General features: G+C 49.9%; 1 protein-coding gene across 1 annotated transcript; it reads left to right on the top strand.

The window, feature by feature from the left end:
- The first annotated feature begins 22 nt into the window (after positions 1-22).
- Positions 23-21,228, top strand: MAN1C1 (mannosidase, alpha, class 1C, member 1). Its single transcript, XM_010193452.1, has 11 exons — positions 23-31; positions 949-1,065; positions 3,254-3,334; positions 5,874-5,968; positions 9,991-10,114; positions 12,870-12,963; positions 16,473-16,588; positions 16,742-16,961; positions 19,063-19,235; positions 20,043-20,158; positions 20,786-21,228. The coding sequence occupies exons 2-11, from the start codon at positions 1,000-1,002 to the stop codon at positions 20,901-20,903; spliced, it is 1,203 nt and encodes a 400-aa protein (XP_010191754.1). The 5' UTR covers positions 23-31; positions 949-999; the 3' UTR covers positions 20,904-21,228.
- The last annotated feature ends 877 nt before the right edge of the window (positions 21,229-22,105 follow it).

Below are 22,105 nucleotides of genomic sequence, written 5' to 3'. Positions count from 1 at the left end.
GGGAAAGCCCGGGGAATTTGGGGCAGTATTTTAAAGCCTGGGAGTGAGAAGAAGGAAGTGACCTGAGCCAAGTGGAGATGTCTCAGGAAAACCCCTGGGCACCAGCAGCGTGTGAGTCTGGGGTTACGCTGGGAAGGGAGATGATGGGGATGGAGCCTTTTCTGCTGCAGAAACACAACCTGAACCTCATCCAAGCGTCAGTGCTGCCTGGCTGGGGGCGGGTGGGAGCGTGGTATCTGTGTGTGTGTGTGTGGGCCCGCACGTGCAGCTCGCTGACAGCAGCACGGAGCAGCTTCACGCCCGCGTCCCCGGTTACGTGGCAGAGGGATGGATGACTGATGCTGGTTCCAAACCGGGATCCTCCACGTGAGGGTTGGTGTTCGCTGAGTTACCCAGGAAAGCGGTGGCCTCGGTAGTTTAAGCACAAAGGGGTTTGAGTCACAATGTGCTTTCACACCCTTTGCTTTCCCATGCTAGGAGTAATTTTAGAGAACCCTGCCAGAAATAAAGCTGTAGTGCTGAGATGTTCCAAGCCCAGGGTTGGTAACACCTCTAGATTCATTGAATCTCAACTGCTCCCAGGCTGTCTGTCTACACTCCCTGTGCAGTTTCCTTGGCATGGCTCACCGTGCCGTTCTGTCTCACTGGCAGTTCTCCTATGGTCCATTTGCGTAAGGCAACTCTTGGCGTGTGGTTTTTTTTCCATGAACAACGTGGTTGGTCCAAGTACTTGGTTGACATTTGCTTCATCTGCGTGCGTCCCGTTGCCATCTGCTGGAGAATGGTGCTCGTCTCAGCATAGACCGTGGCCAGTCTGGATCCCAGCCGGACATCCCCAGTATTGGGACTGGGAGCTGCTGCCTGTCCCAGCTCCTGCTGATCGATTTAGGTTGATTTAGAGCTGAAGGAGTGTGCATGGCTTCACCACGCTGTTCTGTTTGCCATGCAGGAGGCCTGCGAGGAGCTACGGTGGTGGACGCCTTGGACACGCTGTACATCATGGAGCTGGAGGAGGAATTCCAGGAAGCAAAGAAGTGGGTGGAGAAGAGCTTTGACTTGAACGTGGTGAGTCAGATGCTGGGAATGCCGCCTGTGTCACAGAAACCCTGCGAGTTTGGCCAGTTCTGATCACAATCTCTGCTAAGAATCATTTGGGGAGGGGAACGGGGACGAAACCAGTCAACTCAGTGATATATATTTATATTTTAAGGCCAAATGGTCTACGATGGTGATTCACCCCATCTTCTGCCTAGACATGGCACGGAGCTCCAGCCAGGGGCTACCGGATCAGACTCACCGTGTCTGGCTGAAAATGAGATTCAGTGCTTAATGTTCTTTGTGTTTTGGTCTGGCTTATAAAACCAGCTGCAATTATTAGATAATCCAAGGAAGTTTTGTTCATCAAAGAACAAGTTCTGTTTCATCTCAGTTAAATGGCTGCCTGTAATAAGACAAGTTTTCTCTTTACACGCTGTAGATTAAGATTGAAAACGCTGATCTCTTTCACTGGGCTCTGTTGGTTTCTCATTGCTGGGGCTTGCGCAGTGACACCTTGGCAGCAAAGTGGGAGCACGTAGCGAGCCTGGATTTGGGAGGAAGGACATTGTATCTAAAAATGATCAGAGATGCTCGCTCTTTGTGGCCCCTGAAGCTTTTGAGCCACTTCTTAGATCCAGTATTAGCCTTTTCAGGTCTCTGGGTGCAATGCATGCCTTGCAGTGCTATCAACTGAGGGATGCTGCCCGTTATCTCACTCTGTGGCTGGGGCCCTGTGCCATAGCTCTGAATATCGGTCTCCAAGCCAGCTCTTGTACTTGTCATGGAGAGCTGATGGGATCACACCAGTGGCATACGGCGAATGTTAAAACCGTGAGTGCAGTTCAAAGTTTTCTTTTTTTAATGCCAGCCAAGTTGTCTTGTTGTGAAAAATGGTTCTTCCCATGGGAACAATGCATGCAGCTGCCTTTACAGAACAGCATCATTTGGGAGGGCACGACTGGCATTCATGTATTCATAAAAAGAAGACCACATCTGATAAATTTGGTGAATGCTCTCGGTACGTTACTGAATCGATAAACAAGGGACAAAATCAACTGGGAGATAATTTATCTGGATTTCATAAAAGCTTTTAATCTTGGCCTGCAGAATAGATTGATCTGCAAAGACAAGAATGAATGCTATGGATTGATCGGTGGAGTCAGAAAGCACAGCAGAGCGAGAGAAGGGGGGAAATTAATTAAAAATTGGCTCTGTACAAGGAGCTCTAATAGTCCAGAAGAGCGAGGCAGGGGCTGCAAGGCCCAGAAGCTCTGTTTGAAACTGGGAGCCGTGATCTGTCTCATGCAATTCCAGTCATCTCAAGAAAGCGCTTGCTCTGATTTATAACCTGCGGGTATTTGGGAAGGGCGGGCAAGTGCAGAGGTTCGGGTGCCCCTTTGCTCAGCCCTGCTCGCTGAAAGTGCTGTGTTGGTAGAAGATCTCTCAGGGTTTTGGCTTTAGGCACTTGCGTGAGGGTAGGAATCATTTCCCATGCAGATTCAGTGGCCGGGAGCGTGTATTTTTTAAAGGCGCATTTTGAGTGCAGTCGTTTTGACATCCACTCGTCATCAGCCGAGCAGGTAAAGCAGAGCTTGTTCCAGGTGAGTGGGTTCTCGAGCGAGGCACTGAACCATGCCCGGCTGCGGCTGCTGGCGGTGCTGGTGGGGCACACGGACCTCCTGTGGTTTGTCTCTTCCTAAACCTGCCCCTGACAGGCACCCCATAGGCTTTGGTCCTCTCTGAGCCTGCAGACTGGGGCGAGTCCTTGAATGACAGAAAATAGCTACCTAATGCATTACATCTGTCTAATGCAGGGCCCTCTTCCCGAGAAAATGGAGGAGGTAATTTTTCCACGTCGCTGTACAATTTTTTCTTTAAATAAAACATTGCAAGGGGCAAATTTTTCCCCTGAACTAACTTGAGAGCCTTTTGCAAGGCATAACTCAAGACAGGCTTGGATGGATGGACAATACATCTGCCCAAACTGATTTACGTGTTGTCAGCCGGTGATAAATGGGCAGTTTGGGTGTTTCTCTTCCCTTCGGGCTCCACCTGTCACTGCCAAGCAAATAAAGTGCTGTGAGACCTTCCAAAAAGCTGCGTTTGACTGTGGGTGAGGACTGGGAGGCTTCGGGAACTGCCTCCAATCTGTTCCCCGGAGCTGCCGTTTGTGCGTGCAGCCCTTGCAGCCCAGTGTGTCATTATGTGTTTGCAGAACGGAGAAGCATCCTTGTTCGAGGTGAACATCCGCTACATCGGGGGACTGTTGGCCGCGTACTACTTAACAGGAGAAGAGGTTGGTGTCAGCCGCTCGGCGTGGCTCGCAGTCACCAGTAACGAACCGAAAGGGTTCTCCAGCAGCTTTCCTCTGAGCATCAGATAATCCCTCCGTAACAACAGGCTAAACCTATCGTTTTTATGAATATCGAAATGCCACTAATGTTCTTTTAATTAAGTCTCGCGTAATTACCTTGCACATACCGTGCATGGCTCATTTGCAAAGATCTTTTCTCCTGCGTGCAATTGTAGCAAGACGTGTTTTCGGTTGGACACGCTGCTCCCCAGCGAAATGCCATTTGCCGTGATCTTTGTCTTTGTACTTGTTCTTTGTATTCTAAACACAGGCAATAATATTTCATCACCCATCATTGCAGATTCTGCCTCGGACTAAGGAGGGCGACTGCTTAGTGCTGGCTGCTCCAATCTCTGCTGGCCAGTCTCTCTGTAGCAGTAGCTCACAGAATCCCAGAATCCCAGAGCGTTAGGGATTGGAAGGGACCTCCAAAGCTCATCCAGTCCAGTCCCCCTGCCGGAGCAGGAACACCCAGATGAGGTTACACAGGAAGGCGTCCAGGCGGGTTTTGAATGTCTGCAGAGAAGGAGACTCCACGACCTCTCTGGGCAGCCTGGGCCAGGGCTCTGTCACCCTCACTGAGAAGAAGTTTCTTCTCCAATTGAAGTGGAACCTCCTGTGTTCCAGTTTGTGTCCGTTACCCCTTGTCCTATCATTGTTTGTCACCGAGAAGAGCCTGGCTCCATCCTCGTGACACTCACCCTTTAAATATTTATAAACATTAATGAGGTCTCCCCTCAGCTCCTAAGATAAAGGGCCCTGGGGCACAGGGGATGAGGGTGACAAACTGCCAGGGCAGGGTACCTGCATCCTGCCAACTGATGTGACAAAGTGTTACAGCTCCACAAAGTGTCCCTGTGCCCTGCAAGGGGTCACAGCCCCTCCTGGAGCGTGGTGGGGCCGTTCAGTGGGTGCTCCCATCCCCCTGGCTCTCGCTTCTGCCTTCCTTCTCTCTCTGCAGCCTGGCACAGGCCAGGGCTTAATGCCATAATCTGTTTTATAATGTGGCTGCACTGGAATTTTACAGCTGGCTGTAGAGAGATGAAGAGATTATTCCTTCGCCCTGGAAGCCTTAGGAGAGCAGAAGCTCTGATTCAAGGGGGAGTTTTGTGAGTGAAGGAACTGGAAGAGTGGCTCTTAAATGAGAGCTGAGCTCTCGTGCCTTGCGCCGAGCGTGGCTGGGTGCTGTCCGCTGTAATAGGATGGGATGGCTCGTCACTGCGTAGTGGCACCATTGATCTGTGGAGTCACAGGAGCAGTTCTCTTACTTCAGTTGCATTTTAAATGAGTTCTGGGAGTGACTTCTCTCTGCGATTTCCCTCCGGGGAAAACTCTCAAAGACTCAGTGCCCCGACTCAGGGCCTGTCTCAGTCACAACTTCAACAGGCTTCAGATCAACAGAGCAAAAAGAAACCACATTAAACCATAATTCCAGCAGTGACCTCTTCAAGCGCCGTCAGCAGCGATGCTCAGCAGCCAGGGCAGTGCCTGTCACACACCAGTCAGTGTCACCGGGCTGAAAGGCAAAACTCCAGTCCCTGTCTCTTGCTTTCCCTTCTGAACCAAACCCCTGTCTCCTTGTGACTGTATCAAAGGTCTGCAAGCCCACAGGAGAGCTCAGGTTTCCTCAGCGCTGTATTTTTAGAGCAATAAATTCCTCCTTTCTGAGAAGTACTATGACAGCTTGGGCTGGCATAGGGGGGCTAGAGGTAAAAGGCTTGTGCTTTATCTCCTAAGTCACTTACAGGCTTCCCTTGATCAGGACTAATCTCTGGAGCAAAGATTAGTGCTTGTATCAGTTTGTCCCAAAATAATTGTGCGTGGTGGCTTTGTGCTGCAAGCCACCATTGGCTGCACTTTGATTTGAGAGCCCAAAACTGAAGCATTGCAAATGGCAAAGGAGCAGCTTAGCCACGAAGCCGTGAACCCTTCCTGGACAAGAGCTGCAAGGAAAAGGTGGTTTGTTGGAAATCATGTTTTTTACAACAGGAGATGACACAAGCTGGGCAAGCCCGTGTTGTAAATCTAACAGTGCTTCAGCCCAGAAAGATTTCTTTTGATTTCAATTCAGTCATTTCACCTCCCCGTGTCCTCTGCCACCCTGGGAAAAGGGAGGACCTTGTCCCCAGAGCACTCTTTCGATCAGTTCAGATGGCAGAAATTTGCTGCGGAGATATCTGGGGTGCTCTGAGCTCTGCAGCTCTCGTCCAGGCTGAGGGTTTGGCAGGGGACCTGGGACTGGTGTAGTGTGGATTTCCAGAGGACATTCAGATAGATACCAGAGTTCAGGATGGCTTTTGGTTCAGATCTATCACGCAGTGGAACTGGGGCAGCAGCAAACGTGAAGCAGTGGAGTGTTACAATGCAGCAGTTCTAGTTTTTTATACTGGTGCGTTTGGAAAAGGGGATTTGAAAGAATCCAGTGTGCCTCATATTCACAAGCAGTGCATCAAATATTGATCCTCTCTTCTTCTTTTAACAGGTGTTCAAGAGTAAAGCTCTGGAACTTGGAGAGAAACTTTTGCCAGCTTTCAACACCCCCACCGGTATCCCACGTGGCGTCATAAACCTGGGCAGGCAAGACACCCGTCCTTACAAGCATGTCATTTTAGTCCTGAATGTGTGTAAAAGACCAGGACTCAAGCAGGAACAGCAGCAGTTCCTCAGAGGTGCCCCCCTCTAGTGCAGATTCTTCGAGGTCATTTGTTTTGCCAACTCAAAACCAAGCGGTGCCTTGGCAGAGATTGCAGGTGACTCAAGTTAAAGCCAGCTGTGTTTTATTAATTTTGGGCTATCCGCAGTTTCTTCCTCTACCTCTTGGCAGGACTCCCTGCTGCAATAGCATTTTCCTCGCTCTCATTTTCTTTGAAAGGTTATTTGTAGTCCGCACGTAGCATGCGGTGCGCTCTGTATTTTTGCAGTGTGCCCAACCAGATGCATGTGAATTTATCCGGGCTCCGTGTCTGGAAAAATTGGGAAAGGAACTGGATGGGACTGGCTGAGAGTTTTGCTGCTAGGAAAGGGGGATTATACAGATCCTTTAGTGTTCTTCCTAGTGTGTGTCCTTCACTTAGAGCCGCAGCATTTCACGTCGGGTAGGTGGTGTTCTCATGCTGGGGGGGAGCTTGGAGGCAGCAGGGTTCAGTACTTTGCTGCAGGTCTCTCAGCAAACAGAGACAAACCTGGAGGGTGGACTCCCAGCCTCTGATTCTTGCTCACAGACGGTGTTCCCTGCCGGTAAGGGCTTATTGGCTCATTTTGATGCCTACAAACAAATCCCCAGGGTAAAAGCTGCATGCCGGCTGAAGCACAGACAGCAGGAAATGTGGGTTAACAAAAGCCTTTCATCCTCACCTCGTGCAAAACTCGGAGCAGCAGCCATGAAAATCATTATTCATCTCTTAGCCCGTATCTCCTGCTTGGCTCGCGTCTCTGTGAAGTGCAAAATTCTCAAATGCTTGGTTCACGCTGATCCATCACCCAAATATCAATGTCACCCCTCAGTTGTCTTATCTGCACGTGATCCCCGTGAAAATTGGAGCCACCACCACGATTTTAATTGTCTCTTTTTACAGAAGAGACATTCTGCTTCCTCTCTGGCTGATAAAGACCCGGCATAGCCTAACCTTTCACAGAAATGCCAAACCCTCCCCTGCCCTTTGTGGAGACAATTGAAACAGACTGCGTCTGCCTAGACATTCCCAAAATGTTTTGCTGATGACCTTGACTGAGAGCAAAGAAAATCAAAATAACTCTGAGCCCGCAGTCCAGGAGCTGTATTACCGACTTGAGCTCCAGCTTCAGGGCCATGAGACTGCTGCGAGGGCTCGGAGTATCAATTGATTTAGGAGCAGTGATGAAGCAAGCTAAATCTGTAGTCTGACTACTGCAGGAACACAATGAACAGCCAAAGGCTTGAAACCCAAGGGGGAAGGGAGTTACTCAGTGTGAGACAGCGTGTGGAAGTGGAAGCACAGTGAGGTGGTGCTGCGAGAGCTCGCTGACCCGAGTGTCAGGGCCGAACCAAAGCCCAGAAGAGTTTTGCAAGAAGGAATTCTGCTTTTGCAAGGATGTGCTGGTTCCAGAGAGACCTCGTATCTCCAAAGGAGGAGACTCTTGCAGCAGGATTTTGCTGGTGGGAGCTTGGAGGGGTGGGTTAAGAGTGACATTCAGAAATTGGAAACAAAAGCTCCGCGTGTGCGTTTTTGAGGACCAGAGCACAAAGCAACCCGCCCGCCCCAGCTCGTCCCATAGCCAGCAGCTTTATCTTTTCCTATCACCCTTCCCCACCTTTCGCTCTCGTGTCCCCCCTCCGCTGCCCTGTTTTCACCCCAGCACTGTATCAGCGCTCGCACAGCCTTGTTTTCCATCCTGCTGCTCCAACTGCCACGCTGGCTGCCAGCTCCTGCAGTTCGCTGTCTTCCCAAGCTGCTGCTCTCTGCCTGTGTGTTGCGCTGCCATTTCTCTCCTGATGCCTCCCGTTCTGTGTCCCTGGCTCCTGCTTTCCCTCACGTCTCCCTAAACCCCCTGCACCTCCAGATTCCTCACTTCACCTTCCCCATCGTCCTCTCCTGGTCTTGACCTGGCACTGTTTTGCTGCTTTGGATCCCCGTGAGGGAAGGAGATGATAGAGCTGTTTTCACTCTGTGCTTGCACTGGACAGTATTTAAGGAAGACTGACTTGTCTGGGAGATAAAGAGAGCTCTGGGCATTTTCTTTTGTCTTGCAGGTTCTTTAAATGGTAGTTTCCTCAGATGTTATACAACAGGGCAGCTGTGAAGACCCAATTTGTCCCGTCTGTAACGCTGAAAAAATGTTTTCCTGCAGGAGGTCGTTTCAGGCTGCTCTTTAACCCTGGGACGCGCTGCAGACACACTCTGCTTCCTCCAGACCACCTCTCCCTCAGTGTTACTGGGGTTTGTAACCCAGAGTTTGGGCTCCCGGCAGCACAATCCTTGCCTGGCTGCGTGTTTGGGACAGAAGGTCCTCGGGGAGGGTTGTGTGAGCCCACAGAGCCGCTGCCATAGCAGGCACAGTCCCATTTGGCTGCTTCCAAGACCTCAGCATCTGAACCAGCTCAGAAGGCAGTTTCTGTTTGTGAGATCATATTTGTTACAACGTCCCTTCAGTGCAGTAAATAACGAAAAAGTAATTGACTCTTTACAGATATGAGAACACCACAGGGTTGTTCAGCACACCCATTGCCAGGCCCGGCTCCTGCCGGGCTCAGCAGATACATCCAGTGCCAAAGAAATACCAACATGAACCCAGCCAGACCGAGGACCTTTCTGCCCACGCAGGGAGATTTCTGCCATAAACACTCGTTGTTATTGGGGTCCTCATTTTAGCTGCACGCAGTGTTTTCAGATGAAAAGCTGGCGACGCAGCCTCCTGACAGTTCGCGGGGAAGGCTGACGCTTGGCAGTGACTGAGCAATTTGAAACAGCGTGAACATATTGCTTATCTAATGGCTCTTTTTTTGTCTGGAGGCGAAACAAACAGCTCTGGACCTGAAATGGTTTTCAGTTGATCACAGGGAGGGGAAACTTTCCACCCTCCCCATGAAAGAGCGTTAGTTTTAGCCTCCTGTAAACAACAGAAACCCTTTTTTTCCGATAGCCAGGCTTCCAGGCGCCATCTAGTGATACCCCACCCCTTCCCGGGGAAGGAGCCTTGGAAACCTCTTCCCTCATCAGCACCAACGGCAAACGGCGCTCGCAAAGATGGGAAAATCAAAGCTGCGTCGCTTCTGGGATGGCTCAGCCGAGCTCCCCTGGGCCAGCACCTGCAGGGGCCGTTTTGGGAGCAAGATTTCAGGATTTAGGACGTTTTCATGTCTGTAGGTTTCAGGGAGGCATGGAGCTGTAGTACAAGATATGACTTGGATGCAAGAAGGCAGTGGTCGAATGTAAAAGCAAATCCAAAGTGAAGCTGTCAGTGCTGGGAAGAGCCTGTGCCCTCCTGTGTCCTTTGGGTGATTTTCTTTAAGATTTAATGGAGAAATGATGCCCTCTTCACTCCCAGAATCGACTCCTTGCTCTGCTTCAGTGCTGATTTCTCTCTTTGCCTGGATTTGGCAGGGTGAGAGCAGAGAAACGCTGGGAATGTCGTCGTCATGTCACACATATAAAGAGCGTGAGATCTTGGTGAAACGAGGTGCTTAGAGACAGGCTGGGTTCTCCATAAAATAGCAGCCTTGTTGGAGTTGTGGCACGTTTGAGACGTGAGAGTTCAGCCCAGGCTACTTAGAGACACGTTTTTATCCCAGAGTGTCTTGTATAGGACAGGTTATCAATGTGCTTCCAACATTTCCTTTAAGCTGATCCATTTGGGAGTGATTACTCTCCCCAAAAAAGTGCCATTTCTCAGTATGTGCAGTCTGTGTCTGCCCTATCTAAACAATCCTTCGTAAAACTATTGCACCATCCCACCAGATCTGTTCTGTGAGAGTCCTAAACATCTCCCTGTGTCCTTTACATGGCCCCTGGTGTGCTCTGCGTGCACACAGCAAAGGCAGGATCTGCACTGGGGCGGTGGGGGGACCTCAGGCTTTGGCTGTGATTTCCCAGCAATGAAGGCTCCCTTTTCTCTCCTTGCAGTGGCATGAGTTGGAGTTGGGGTTGGGCGTCTGCCGGCAGCAGCATCTTAGCCGAATTTGGCACCTTGCACTTAGAATTCCTGCACCTCTCGGAGCTCTCTGGCAACCCGGTGTTTGCAGAAAAGGCAAGTACTTCCCAAGGTGGCGTGCAGGGACCTGGGCTCTTCATACTCCTGGGGTCAGTGCTGGAGCAGGGCAGGTCACCAGGCCTCAGAGCATCCCCTTGGAGATCTCATCACACCTTGGAAGGTGGCTACCGCAGCGTTGGCTTTGGCCATTGACATTTCCTGTAGCCCCTTCGCTGCCTCTCCATCCCTTGCAGCCGCTGGGGAGTTGGGGATGTTTTTTCCAACGTCTCAGCCTTGTGATGTTGTAGCAGAAACTCATACAGACAAGGGCACAGCCAAAATGAAACCATCTGTTTGAGGCCGGCTGCAGAGATAATTGTTAATTCCGATACCCTAATAGCAGTGCCGTGTACTTGCAGACCTTTTTACTCCAAACAGGCATTAAATGTTATGTTCCAGCCAGCAAGATTTCTGCTGAGGTTTCCTGTGTAGGAAAGGCCTGACAGTTGACGTATTGGATTCCTTTTGTGCAACTTGTAACTGAAAATCTATTAATATTATACATTACCTTGAGCGCTTTTTTTTTTCCACAAGTGATCTTGTAGTGCATGTGAAGGCGACTTAATAAATATGCTGTTGGGTACCAGCGAGCCGTTAGCTTTCGCTGCACGTCCCCGAGCACCCAGCTTTGAGGGAGACAAATGGTTCCAGTTAGGACCCAAACTGCCCCTGTGAGCCCAAGGGAAATGGGGCCTGTGCAGAGCCCCCCAGTGGGGTGATGTTGAGATTCTGGAGCGTGTTCAGAGAAGAGCCACAAGGATGGGGAGGGCTCTGGAGAACAAGCCTGATGAGGAGCGGCTGAGGGAACTGGGCTTGTTTAGCCTGGAGAAGAGAAGGCTGAGGGGAGACCTCATCACCACCTACAACTGCCTCAAGGGAGCTTGTAGAGAGGTGGGTGCTGGGCTCTTCTCCCAGGTGATGGGGATAGAACAAGGGGAAATGGCACCAAGCTGTGCCAAGGGAGGTTCAGGTCAGAGATAAGGAGGAAGTTCTGTACTGAGAGGGTCGTCAGAAGCTGGACCAGGCTGCCCAGGGAGGTGGTGGAGTCACCATCCCTGGATGTGTTTAAGGAGCGGGTAGATGAGGTACTTAAGGATATGGTTTAGGGGGTAGACAGGAACGGTTGGACGTGATGATCTCAGAGGGCTTTTCCAACCGAGTGATTCTGTGTGGGATTCTGTGTGTGATTCTGTGTGAAAACCGACGCTGGTGCTGGGATTGCCAAGGAAAAGCTCAAAATGGTACTTTTCCAAGGTATTTGCAGTGCAGGTCTGTCAGTGGTGAAACACAAAGGGTATTTGCAGAAGGACAGGATGAAAGAGGAGGAAGAAGCTGGGAGAGGAAAAGAGAATAGGACGGGGTGTATGGAAAGCAATAAGGGTGGGGTGAGCAGGAGGAGTGGCACAGAGGGGTGGCCAGGGGAGAAAAGCAGAGGGTAAAGGGACACGAGAAACCCAGGAAACTCTGTAGGGAAGATAAATACAGATGATTTGAAATGAAGCAGACAAGCTAACGATCCCTTAGGACAACGCTAATGACAGAGGGAGGGGGGAGCTGAGAAAAGACCAGTTCAGGGAGCAGTGCTATGGAAAGAAAATGTGTGTGAAGGAAGCGCAGGAGTGGGGAAGAGAGATAAGCACTGAAAACACAAAGGCAAGAAGCATTAAAATCTAAAATTGCACCCCATTTCCAGATTGAACCGTGGCATTTTCAGCCAGGGTCAAGCCTCTGTCCCCAGGCTGACGTTTTCCCCTTTGCCTCCTAAGCCCATAGAGGAAAAAGTCCTTTCCAGTGGTCTCTCCTGAGCTGAGTGTGCCACAGAAAAGACATCGCGTTCATCCTGACACCCTCGGAGGGAATAAATGTGGGATGATGTGGGCTCAAACAGCCCATCCTGTGGGAAATTACTTCAGAGGAACAGATCAACTCATTAACTTGCAGCTTGGGATTTTAGCTAGAATAAAGTCCATCTGTGTCTTTTACTCAAACATGTCATTAATATGCCATGCTACTAAACTTCAGTAAATATTATGCAGCCTGACGACTTACTTGGAAGCACCGACTTAAGTCTGTAGCCAGCTTTTGGCGTACAAATTGTCTGATTTTATAAAAGGTTTAGAGTGTATTAGCTGCTCTGTAGGTTATAATAGAATATTTATGCTGCCTACCATTTAACTTTGTCCCCTATGGGAAAGGCCTGTTGGATTTAATGGGGGTGAAACCAAGGGAGATTTTAGGGAATAAGTACGGCTGTTGTAGCGTATTAAAGGAGCTGTCTGTAGCTGAAATTAAAGGCCCCAATTTGTCATGTTAAGTGACCACATGGTGAATTTAAGTGCTGTGTGAGTCACTCACCTCCACCACTCCTTTCCCTTTGGATCATGGAAAAATCACCCTGCGCATCTCATACGTTTCCACCCAGATCCCAAACCCTTGGGGTTGCTCTGGAGCACCGTTCCCAAACTGCTTCCACTGCTTGCTGTGCTGAGGCTGCGCAGGGTGTTCAGAATCACTTCTCAGATCCCACAGAGCTGGATAAAGGCCGTGCTGAGTGGTCCAGCCCAAACGTTTCTCCATCACAGACCCCTCAGCAGCGAGCCACGTCACTGGGTTCCTCTTGCACGACGATTCACGATGCTACAGGGGCTGCGGGGCTTGTTCAGGCAGGGATCAGCTCTGACAAATTAGAGTGCAAAACCATCAGCTTTTCCAGCTGAGGAGTAACACGGTTCTTGTCTCTCATCTCTCCTAGGTGATGAACATCCGCAAAGTCCTGAACAGAGTCGAGAAGCCGCAGGGTCTTTATCCCAACTTCCTCAGCCCGGTGACAGGGAACTGGGTGCAGCGTAGGTATCGCTCTGCGTTCACGGTCCTGCCTGGAGCATTTCAGCATTTCCATTATTCTTTAGGAAGCAATAGCAACTGTCAGAGCAGCAAGGCAAGGAAATGTCTTGTCAGGCAGCCTGTTATACTTGTGATTAGATCATGCAACCTGATTTGTGAGATGCAATATAGTAATTGTAGACTTGCTCCATCAGCCGTGTTTCCAGCTGAGTGTCTCACCTCCAGAGAGAATAAGGGCCTCTCTCGCACAGGGGAGGATAATGGCGCATGGTTCATCACACAGATATTAGAAATCAGCACATCTCTTTAAGGCCTCATCCTGCAGACATCACATAGCCATTAGACCTACCTGGGAGTCGCACGTGAACGCTGGGAGCAGAGGTGCTATGGGATTTACTTCCTGAGCGTGCTGCAGTGAGTAAGGAAGGACCTGGAGAGGGCTCACAGGGTCTCACATCCCCTAGGGTCCAGGGCTGCATTTTACTGTGTGCATTTGTGTCACCACAGTAGCTCTGCTCAGGGCAGTTTTGTGCAAGTGCATGTTCTTTTCTCTTGTTGAGAACCCAGCATTGGCCAGCACTGAAGACATCAGCATTAAATAGGTGCTGCTCTGATACAAAAGAGGAGCAATAACCAGGAAAGGCTTTGAAACGAACAAGGAAATATTAGAAGCAGTTAAATATTACTTATTTTCCTGCTTTATGCATCCCTTCCTTACCCAGAGGAGAGACTGTACCCCTTTTTGAGCTTGCCCTCTGGTAGGAACATGAGAGGCTGCTTCTGCTGCTGGGCCCCACATCTCTGACCTCAGCTTTCCACTCTGTTTTGGCAAGGGAGCGTTGCTGGATTTCGTGTTTCTCTGTTAAAGCAGAGAAGTCTCTTTCTGCAGAAGCTGTTTCTAACCTGTCAGTGGATTACACTTCTATTGTTTAAGCAGTTTTCTTTAGGAGTTATTGCATTACTTGGTGTCCCCATGTCTCGTTGCACTGTTTGCTCTGCTGGATCGCTCCAGACCTTTCTAATGACTGTTTTAATGGCTCTGATTGTAAGTGACAGGCAGATGCATGGCTGCCGTCATCTGAGACAGTGAGAGCTCTGGCTGTGAGCAATCCCTGACCTTTCAGTGCCATATCAGCACCCCTGATGGCAACTGACAGGGCTGGGCTTGAAAGATGTCCCAGCAAAGCGTCTTGGATGGTTGCGGTTGTCCCATTAAACCAGAGCTGTCCTTTGGTGCCATGAGGAAAGAAAATGGGCTTCTGCAGTTGTCCCATTAATGGATCTTCCAGGTTATCCAACCCCTTTGTAAGCAGTTCAGCTTCCCCTCCACATTTGTCTCTGCAGAGCTGCTGCAATATGTTCCACTTGAAAAGCTCATCTCACACCCCTGGGATCCCATTTTCTTTAGGTTATTCCCCACTGGCAGCCACACTGCGCCTTTTCCCCGACACAAGCATTAATTCTGCCTATTCATTGGTGCTGAGGGGAGAAGAAGTGCCTGTCTGCTGCCATAACTGATCGCTACAGGATCTGTAGGAAACTGAAGAGCTGTGCTGTTAATTCAGATGGTTAAAGTGCTCAGCTTGATACTCGGTATTCATCTCTTCTGCCGCTAATTTAATTCTATTTATGTCTGCAAGTTTTGCTTCATTGTACTGACCTGCTCCTGCCCCTTGCTGACACAGAGGGGCCTGTTGCTGGTTCTTGAGGCTCATTAAAAGTAGCCTCTGATGGCTTGTTCTGGGATAGGCTGATTTATGGAAAGACCTAGAGATACCCTCTCTCCTGGACTTCCACGTCACGAGGGCAACTCATGGCGTGGGCTGTTTGTGGCAGATGCACATAATACGACTTTGTGGTTTGAATCCATCGTATTCCAGTGAGGAAAAGGCTGAATTGGCCTCTCCTGCACCTCCAGTGCTGCTGGGGACAAGTAGGTTGGGACCAAAGCAGGGAGGCAGCTGCAGTCTGCTCAGAGATGTTCCCTGTAGGTGCCAGGCTCTCATTTTCTCTCTCGTCATTAAAGCTCTTTGCGGGAAGCTGTTTTTCTTGGAATTGCTGTGATTTTCTTAAAAGGTGCATCTTTGACCTGGCTGAATGAGCAGATCTTCTGAACGGAGAGGCAGAGCTGTGCCTCTTCTGAGGGCAGTTGTTACCTTTAGAAAATTAAAGCGCGGTCCCCTGCTGAAAGCAGAGATTTGTTTATGCGAAGTGCCTAGGAGGCAAACGCTGGCAAAGCTGATGCCATATGGAAAGCAATTATGTACCAGAGTTCCTGCTTTGGTGATTTTATGAATGACACACTTAGGATCACAGAGCTTCTCTTTAAAGACGGGCTGTGCAGCCGGTGTTTGCAAATAGCCTGTCCTCTTTTTTGCGTGTGTGTCTGAATTCACGGGTCTAATCTCATTGTTTTGCTATGGATTATGCCATGGATCATCGGACACGCTGTATCAGGGATATTTGCTCTTCAGGTCGGGAAAATGCGTGGCCGTTGATCTCTTCTGTTGGTAGGATTTAGCATTTAGAATAAGCCTCGGGACTTTATGTATGTACAGTGAAAGGGAAAACAAAAATCTGAACAGCTCACTCCGAAAACACTGCGGCATCTGCTTACATTTGAAGTGAGGATGCGTGCAGACCCAGAGGTGGACGCTGTTAATGAACAGGGCTGCTTCGGCCCACAGTGGGTAATTTGTCTTGCTCTTCTAAAAAGGGGAGTACTTGGCTGCTTGCAAGAATGAAAGCTGCTTTTCCCCCTGCGGAATAGTTTAAGGCCATAAATCCATCCAGCAGTTCCCCCCGGGCACAAACCTGCAGCTGTCGTGCCCATTTCGCAGAGCAATTCTTTAGCATCCTCCTCTCCAGTAAGGTCGTACTTGTGTACTCTCAACAGATAGCCTTGAAAATCCGATTGCTGCCGAAGAAAATATTCAGTGCACATCCTTGTACCTGACTTTATCATTTTAATACGCCGACAACCCCAGCCTTCCCCAGGGCGCAGAGTCCCACCATGAGCCGGGAATACAAATGGCTCGATGGAGAGGTGCCTGCAGCAGCCCCTCGCTGGCAGCGCTGTGCGGTCCAGCACGCGTCCTCCCTTTCCTGAGGGTAGGCAGGGAGGCAGCCCCCGGTGGTTTCACGTAGGCAGAGATTTATCAATACCTGCCATTGCTTTGGGGTTTATGAGGCTGGGATTTATGATGATTGCTTCATAAACGGGAAGCATCTTCACGTTGCAGTATAAATAACAGTTGCAAAATAAGACCTCTGAGTAGTTTGGGTAAGGGATACTAATGCTTTGTCAAATGACAGAACATTTTTCTTCTGATTGCACTTTCCACCTTTCTTTCCTTTTGAAAAAGAAATGTTGCAGGCTCTCCCCGGGAAGCTGGGAGGAGGGAGGAGAGAACAAGGGCATTAAATAGGACATGGTTGTTTGCTCTTTGTAAAACAACTGCTCATTGTATATCATGAACCTGAAGCTCTTTTCTGGCTTTTCCCACTACAGACCACGTCTCCATTGGGGGGCTTGGGGACAGCTTTTATGAATATCTCATCAAATCTTGGCTGATGTCAGACAAGAAGGACTCTGAAGCTAAAAAGATGTACGATGATGCACTAGAGGTAAGGGACAAGTTGCTGCTCTTTATTTTTTGGGGGGGACTTAGTTCATCAGAAAGTTTCAGGCAAAAATGTCTTATTTCTTTGGGTCTCCTTGGTATTGACTCCTCACCCTGTCCACTAAATATCCTGAAACCCTGATTTTCAAATCTTTAGGCAATAGAAAAGCATTTGGTCAAAAAGTCTGCTGGAGGATTGACCTACATTGCTGAGTGGAGGGGTGGCATCTTGGATCACAAAATGGGCCACTTGGCTTGCTTCTCCGGGGGCATGATAGCACTTGGAGCTGAACACGCCGGAGAAGAGAGGAAGCAGCACTACGTGGATCTGGCCGCAGAAATCACCAACACGTGTCACGAGTCTTACGCACGCTCAGGTAAACCTGTGGCCTCCCTAAATTGTTGGTGAGGGATAGCCCATGGCCTTAGGAGACTCAGCTTTTGTGCAGCAGAGGTCTGCAGTAGGGTATTTTGTGCTTCAGCAGCATCTGTGTCCCTGCGTATGATGCTCACTTGTCTTTTCTGGTATTTCTAGAGGAGAAAGCCACGTGTTTTATGTAACGGACAGCTGGAGCAGAGGGACAGGCAGATGTGAGCTCTTGTGGCAGCGCTGGGCAATGAACCCAGAGCTGAATCCCAGTCCCACCTCCCAGTCTCAGCGCTGGCCTTCTCCCAGCAGAGCAATAGTCTGAGTCTGTCCTTTCACATCTCTGTGCAGACAAGGAGGGGAGATTATCAGGGATTAATTGCAGGGTGTCCCACAGTATGAAGCAGAGCAGCTGAGAAGCCCAACTTGAAAGTGTTGGAGCCCTGCGGCTGCTGGTAGGAACCGAAAAAATGAAGTTACTGAGCCTCTCCTGGCTGTGTAGGCAGAGGCTGGCCAAGGCTTTTTATTTCAGAAGTCCAGTAAAATCTGCTTCACCACGCAGCGTGCGTATCAGTGAGTGCCTTGGGAGAGCAGTGGATGAGGCTGGGTCAGTTCTCTGCCTGCAGGGCTTTCAGCACCAGGAGCTTGTGTTGGACTCTGCTCCTTGCTTTGTAGGTGTCCCTGTAGCTCTTCTGCGGCTGCAAGCAGCGAAGCAGCGCTCTGCTTTCCAGGACCTTGCCAAGCACAGGTCTGTCTGCACTCACTGCTCTCAGGGATTATTTCACACCTTCACCACATCAGCAAGCCCGTATTGGCAGCTGGTGTCCAGTGTGTTTGCCCAATAAACTTCAAGCTAACTTGAAATGATGTTTGTAAATAACTCCTCTTTCCCCCCCCAGCACTTACAGAACTAAAACAAGCCACCCGAACTAACAACCCCCTGGTTGTGAGTGCCTGGAGCCAGTTTTCACCTTCAGCAATAGCCACCAGCGCAGCAAGGACGGTAGCGAGCCTGCCCACACTCGTCACGGCGCTGTCACTTCAGCGCAGTCCTTGTTTTGCAGAGATTGGCTGTGCCTGCCACCCTGGCTCTCGGCAAATAACCCAACCAGCGAACGCTGTGAGATCCCCACGCAGACAGGACGGCCCAGGGAGGGTGTGCGAGGTACTGAGAGATAGAAAAGGACTCCCTGAAACGCAGCCCTGTGGTAGACACATGGGTGCAGCAAGAGAAATCTTGTGGCGTGATTGTAAGCAACCTCTATGCTCATTTTTTGTATAGGGCAGGGATCCGAGTGCTAGCTAATGCTTGCAAGAGATTGCGACTCTCCTGTAAGGGACACTGCAAAAGACCAAGGTGCTCTTCATGTTTTATTTGTGAAATACCAGAGAAATGGATGAAGCCTTCTCCATCACCTTGATCTCTTCTTTTCAAAGAGGCTGCTATGGACCAGAAGGGAGGCAGAAGTGGTTGCAGGTCCCAGGTACCACCTCTTACAGCCTCCCTGCTGCAGTGCAGGTGAAATGGCTCAGTCTGGTGGACTGAGAGTTGTGAAGCAAACCCCCTGCCTGGGAGCAGCATCTCAGTATCTCTGTGATAGCAGGGTCAGCTGGATTTTCCTTTGAATGTTTTCTCTTTGAGGCTTTGAGACAGGATCTGCCTCTGTTCTTCCTCGTCTGGGCTCTGAGTTTGTCTTCAGGGATGAACTCTGCTCTTCAGGCTCAGGGCAGTGCAATTCCTCGGAGCGAATCCCAGCCCTGCAGAAGTGCTAGGACATGAGGGAGATTTGTACCTGCCCTCTCCACGCTCAAATCTGGTCCAAGCCTGTGCTTTGTCAGTTGTATCCATCCCCAGAAACACTTTATCCTCACCTGGATGGTACCCAGGCGTACCACAGAACGAGCAGTGGGCACAGCTCATGCACTCTGTGGAGGTGCCCCTGTTTTGAGGTGATCTGTGAGGTTGATGTGATGCAGAAGCACAACTGCCCTGCTCATCTGGCCTCACGCACACCTTAAATATTGGCCTGAGCGGCACAAGAGCACCTGGACACTCTGTTTACTTGCTTCCTCCTCAACCTGATCATTGCATGTGTGTGATTTTTGTCTAGATACCAAACTTGGCCCCGAAGCCTTTCGCTTTGATGCTGGAACTGAAGCCATGGCAACCAGACTCAGCGAGCGCTACTACATCCTACGTCCAGAAGTGGTAGAGAGCTACATGTACATGTGGCGGCTGACGCACGATCCCAAGTACCGGCAGTGGGGCTGGGAGGTTGTGAAGGTATGGTTGGAAAATTCGCACTGATAACTCTTACAGGCTGCTGGGTTCTTACCAAAAAAATCTTTCCTTTGGTCAATAAAAAGAGCAGAAATTATTTAAATTGTGTTAGATACTAAGGCAGATTTAGTGATGGGGCAGGAATGCATGAAATAGCACAATTTAGGGTGATGTCCCTGTTGATCATTGTGAGTGTTTTCTCCCTTTTGGGCTATGCTGAAATCAGTCAGAACAGGACTGCTGCAGACAGCGAAACCTGCTGTTGATGTAACAGCCCCCTGCAAAAAGCAGCCTTCTGCTTGAAATACCTGGACTGCTCAGCACCACTGGTTTGGAGTTGGCCAGGGAAAACCAGCAAACCTGCCCGTGCCTGTTGTCTTGTCTTCTTCCCACAGAGACCTCCCAGCCAGAAACTCCCTCACCTCTTCCTGCCTCACGCAATAGCCCCGTTGGCTGCTGCCCCGCGTCCTTGCAGGGGCTGCATTTCAGGGGCAGAGCTGTCATTCGGCTGCTGCCTTGGAAAAGGGGCTCTGGGAGCAGCTGGAGCTGCCACTTGAGATCTGGTTCAGCTACGTGTGCAGTGTCAGGGTCAATCAATCAGCCACCTTGGGCGGTTTATGTTTCTCTCGCTATTTCATTAGAACCAGCTTTATTCCCAGAGTGTGGAGTAATCACCGCGCTCTTCAGTGAGAGACAACGGCTACTACGAACCTGGAGGTTGATTTGTAAAGCTGACGTGTGATGCAGCTGATGGTGATTAATGAGTTACTCCGTGCTACTGTGTTACCGAGATTTCCTTTCCTTTCTCAGGCCTTGGAAAAACACTGTCGAGTAGAAGCTGGTTTTTCTGGCATCCGAGATGTTTACACCACAACCCCAACCCATGACAACATGCAGCAGAGTTTTTTCCTCGCAGAGACTCTGAAGTAAGTCCAGTATCACAGAGGCCTCCAAAGTAGTGTAATTCCTGCAGCATCAACACTTACTAAGTCTCTAATAGTAAGGGGGAAATCTCATTCTCTGTGAGGAAACCTGGGCAAGGCTATGGGTGCTGCAAGGCTTTGGTGGTTTCCTCCTGTAGGGCCACTGCTGTCATTGGCTTTCTCGAGGTTTCTGCTCACGTGCTGGGTTTAAAGGATTCTTCCTGTGTTTTAGAGCTGCTTTAAGTGTAAGGCTCTGACTGCTGAGCTCCCTTGAATTTAGCTCTGATGGTTCCACACCATTATCTCCTCTGCCAGGTTAATGTCCTGCACGCAGAGGAGGCACAGCTATGGCCTGAGCTGGCTGCCCCCTTTGCTGGTAGCGTGAGCTGATGTTTGTAGGGTGGCTGAGCGCAAATGTCCATCCCATTTTGCCACCTTTGCACCAGGTGTGGTTGTTTCCAGCAGGAGAATGAGGCAAAATTGGGAAATGTATCACCAAAAACGGTGACAGCAGAGGCCAATGCCAGCCCCCATCACAGTGTTTGCTTGTGCGTGCGTGGAGTCCCACGTGAGCTTCCTTTAATCTCCGTTTGTGTCCATCCTCTCGCCCCCCTCGCCGTGTGTCTCCAGGTACCTCTATCTTCTGTTCTGTGAAGACGACGTGCTGTCCCTGGACGACTGGGTGTTCAACACAGAGGCTCACCCCCTGCCCGTCAACCACACGAACTTTAAAGCAGGGCTGCAGTAGCGAGGCCGTTGCCCAGCGCCCTGCTCCTGCGGCGCCGGCGAGTTACTGCATTTCCTTTCCATTAAAGGAATTCGCGTTGTTCCTAAAATGGTATTTTGGGGCACTAGTCCAATTCCGGACAGTATTCTATTGGGAAGATGAAACCATGACGTAAGCACCTTCTTTTCCTCTGTGAGGAGCTCTATTAGCCTGATAATGAGATGTTTATTCTGGGCCATATTGTACACAGTTCATAGACATTCCTTTATACAGAGAATTTATATGAAATCCACTGACTTTGCTTTATAGTGGCCAAAGGACTGGAAGTTTGCCATAAAATAGACTTCACACACACACACACGCATCCTCCTTTCGTTTTTCTGTTTCATTTTTGCCTTTTATATGCTCTTGGATTTATCACTTTTCTAATTAATGGGTTTCGATAGACTGTGCTTTCTAGGTGGCAGGCTTTGTGGGCTCTTCAGGAAGGACAGGATCGGAGAAAGAGGAAGGGGAGATGCCCTTTATGTGAGAGAGCAGCTGGAGGGCACGGAGCTGTGCCTGGGGAGGGATGAGGAGCTGCCTGAGAGCTTATGGGCTAGACAGCCCATGGAAGAGAGGACGTTAAAGCCCATTAAAGAGAGAAGAAGTAAGGGTGGGTGTCTGCTGTGGACCACCTGGCCAGGAGGATCAGACTCTCTACAGACAGGAGCAGCCTGAGGTTTGAATTTGTAGGCCCTGTTGCTCACTGGGGACTTCAGCCACCCAGATACCTGCTGGAGGGACAGCACAGCAGGACACAAGCAGTCCAGGAGGGTCCTTGAGTGGATTGGTGATAACTTCCTCCTCCCAGTGACAGAGGAGCCAACAAAGAGAGGTGGACCTCATACACCACAAGCAGGGACTCATTTGAGATGTGAAGATCAAAGGCAGCTTTGGCTGCAGTGACCATGAGATGTGAATGAAGACACTGGAGAGAAGAGGTGTCTGAGAAAGCCAAATAATATTGACAAATCATGTCCTCCAAGTTTAAGAGATTTCCTTTCCAGTGAGCAGGGAGTCAGGCAAAAATGCCAGGAGGCCTGTGAGGATGAACAGAGAACTCCGAGCCAAACTCAAACACAAAAAGGGAGGAAGCAAGGATGGGTAACCTGGGAGGACTACAGAAACTTTGTCTGAGCATCCAGGGCTGATGTTTTTTAGGAAAGTTAAAGCCCAGATGG

This window comes from Mesitornis unicolor, unplaced genomic scaffold (assembly GCF_000695765.1).
Source record: "Mesitornis unicolor isolate BGI_N332 unplaced genomic scaffold, ASM69576v1 scaffold14821, whole genome shotgun sequence".
NCBI lineage: Eukaryota > Metazoa > Chordata > Aves > Mesitornithiformes > Mesitornithidae > Mesitornis > Mesitornis unicolor.
The sequence above is the reverse complement of the archived record's forward strand: the minus strand, read 5'-3'. Positions and strand labels throughout refer to the sequence as shown.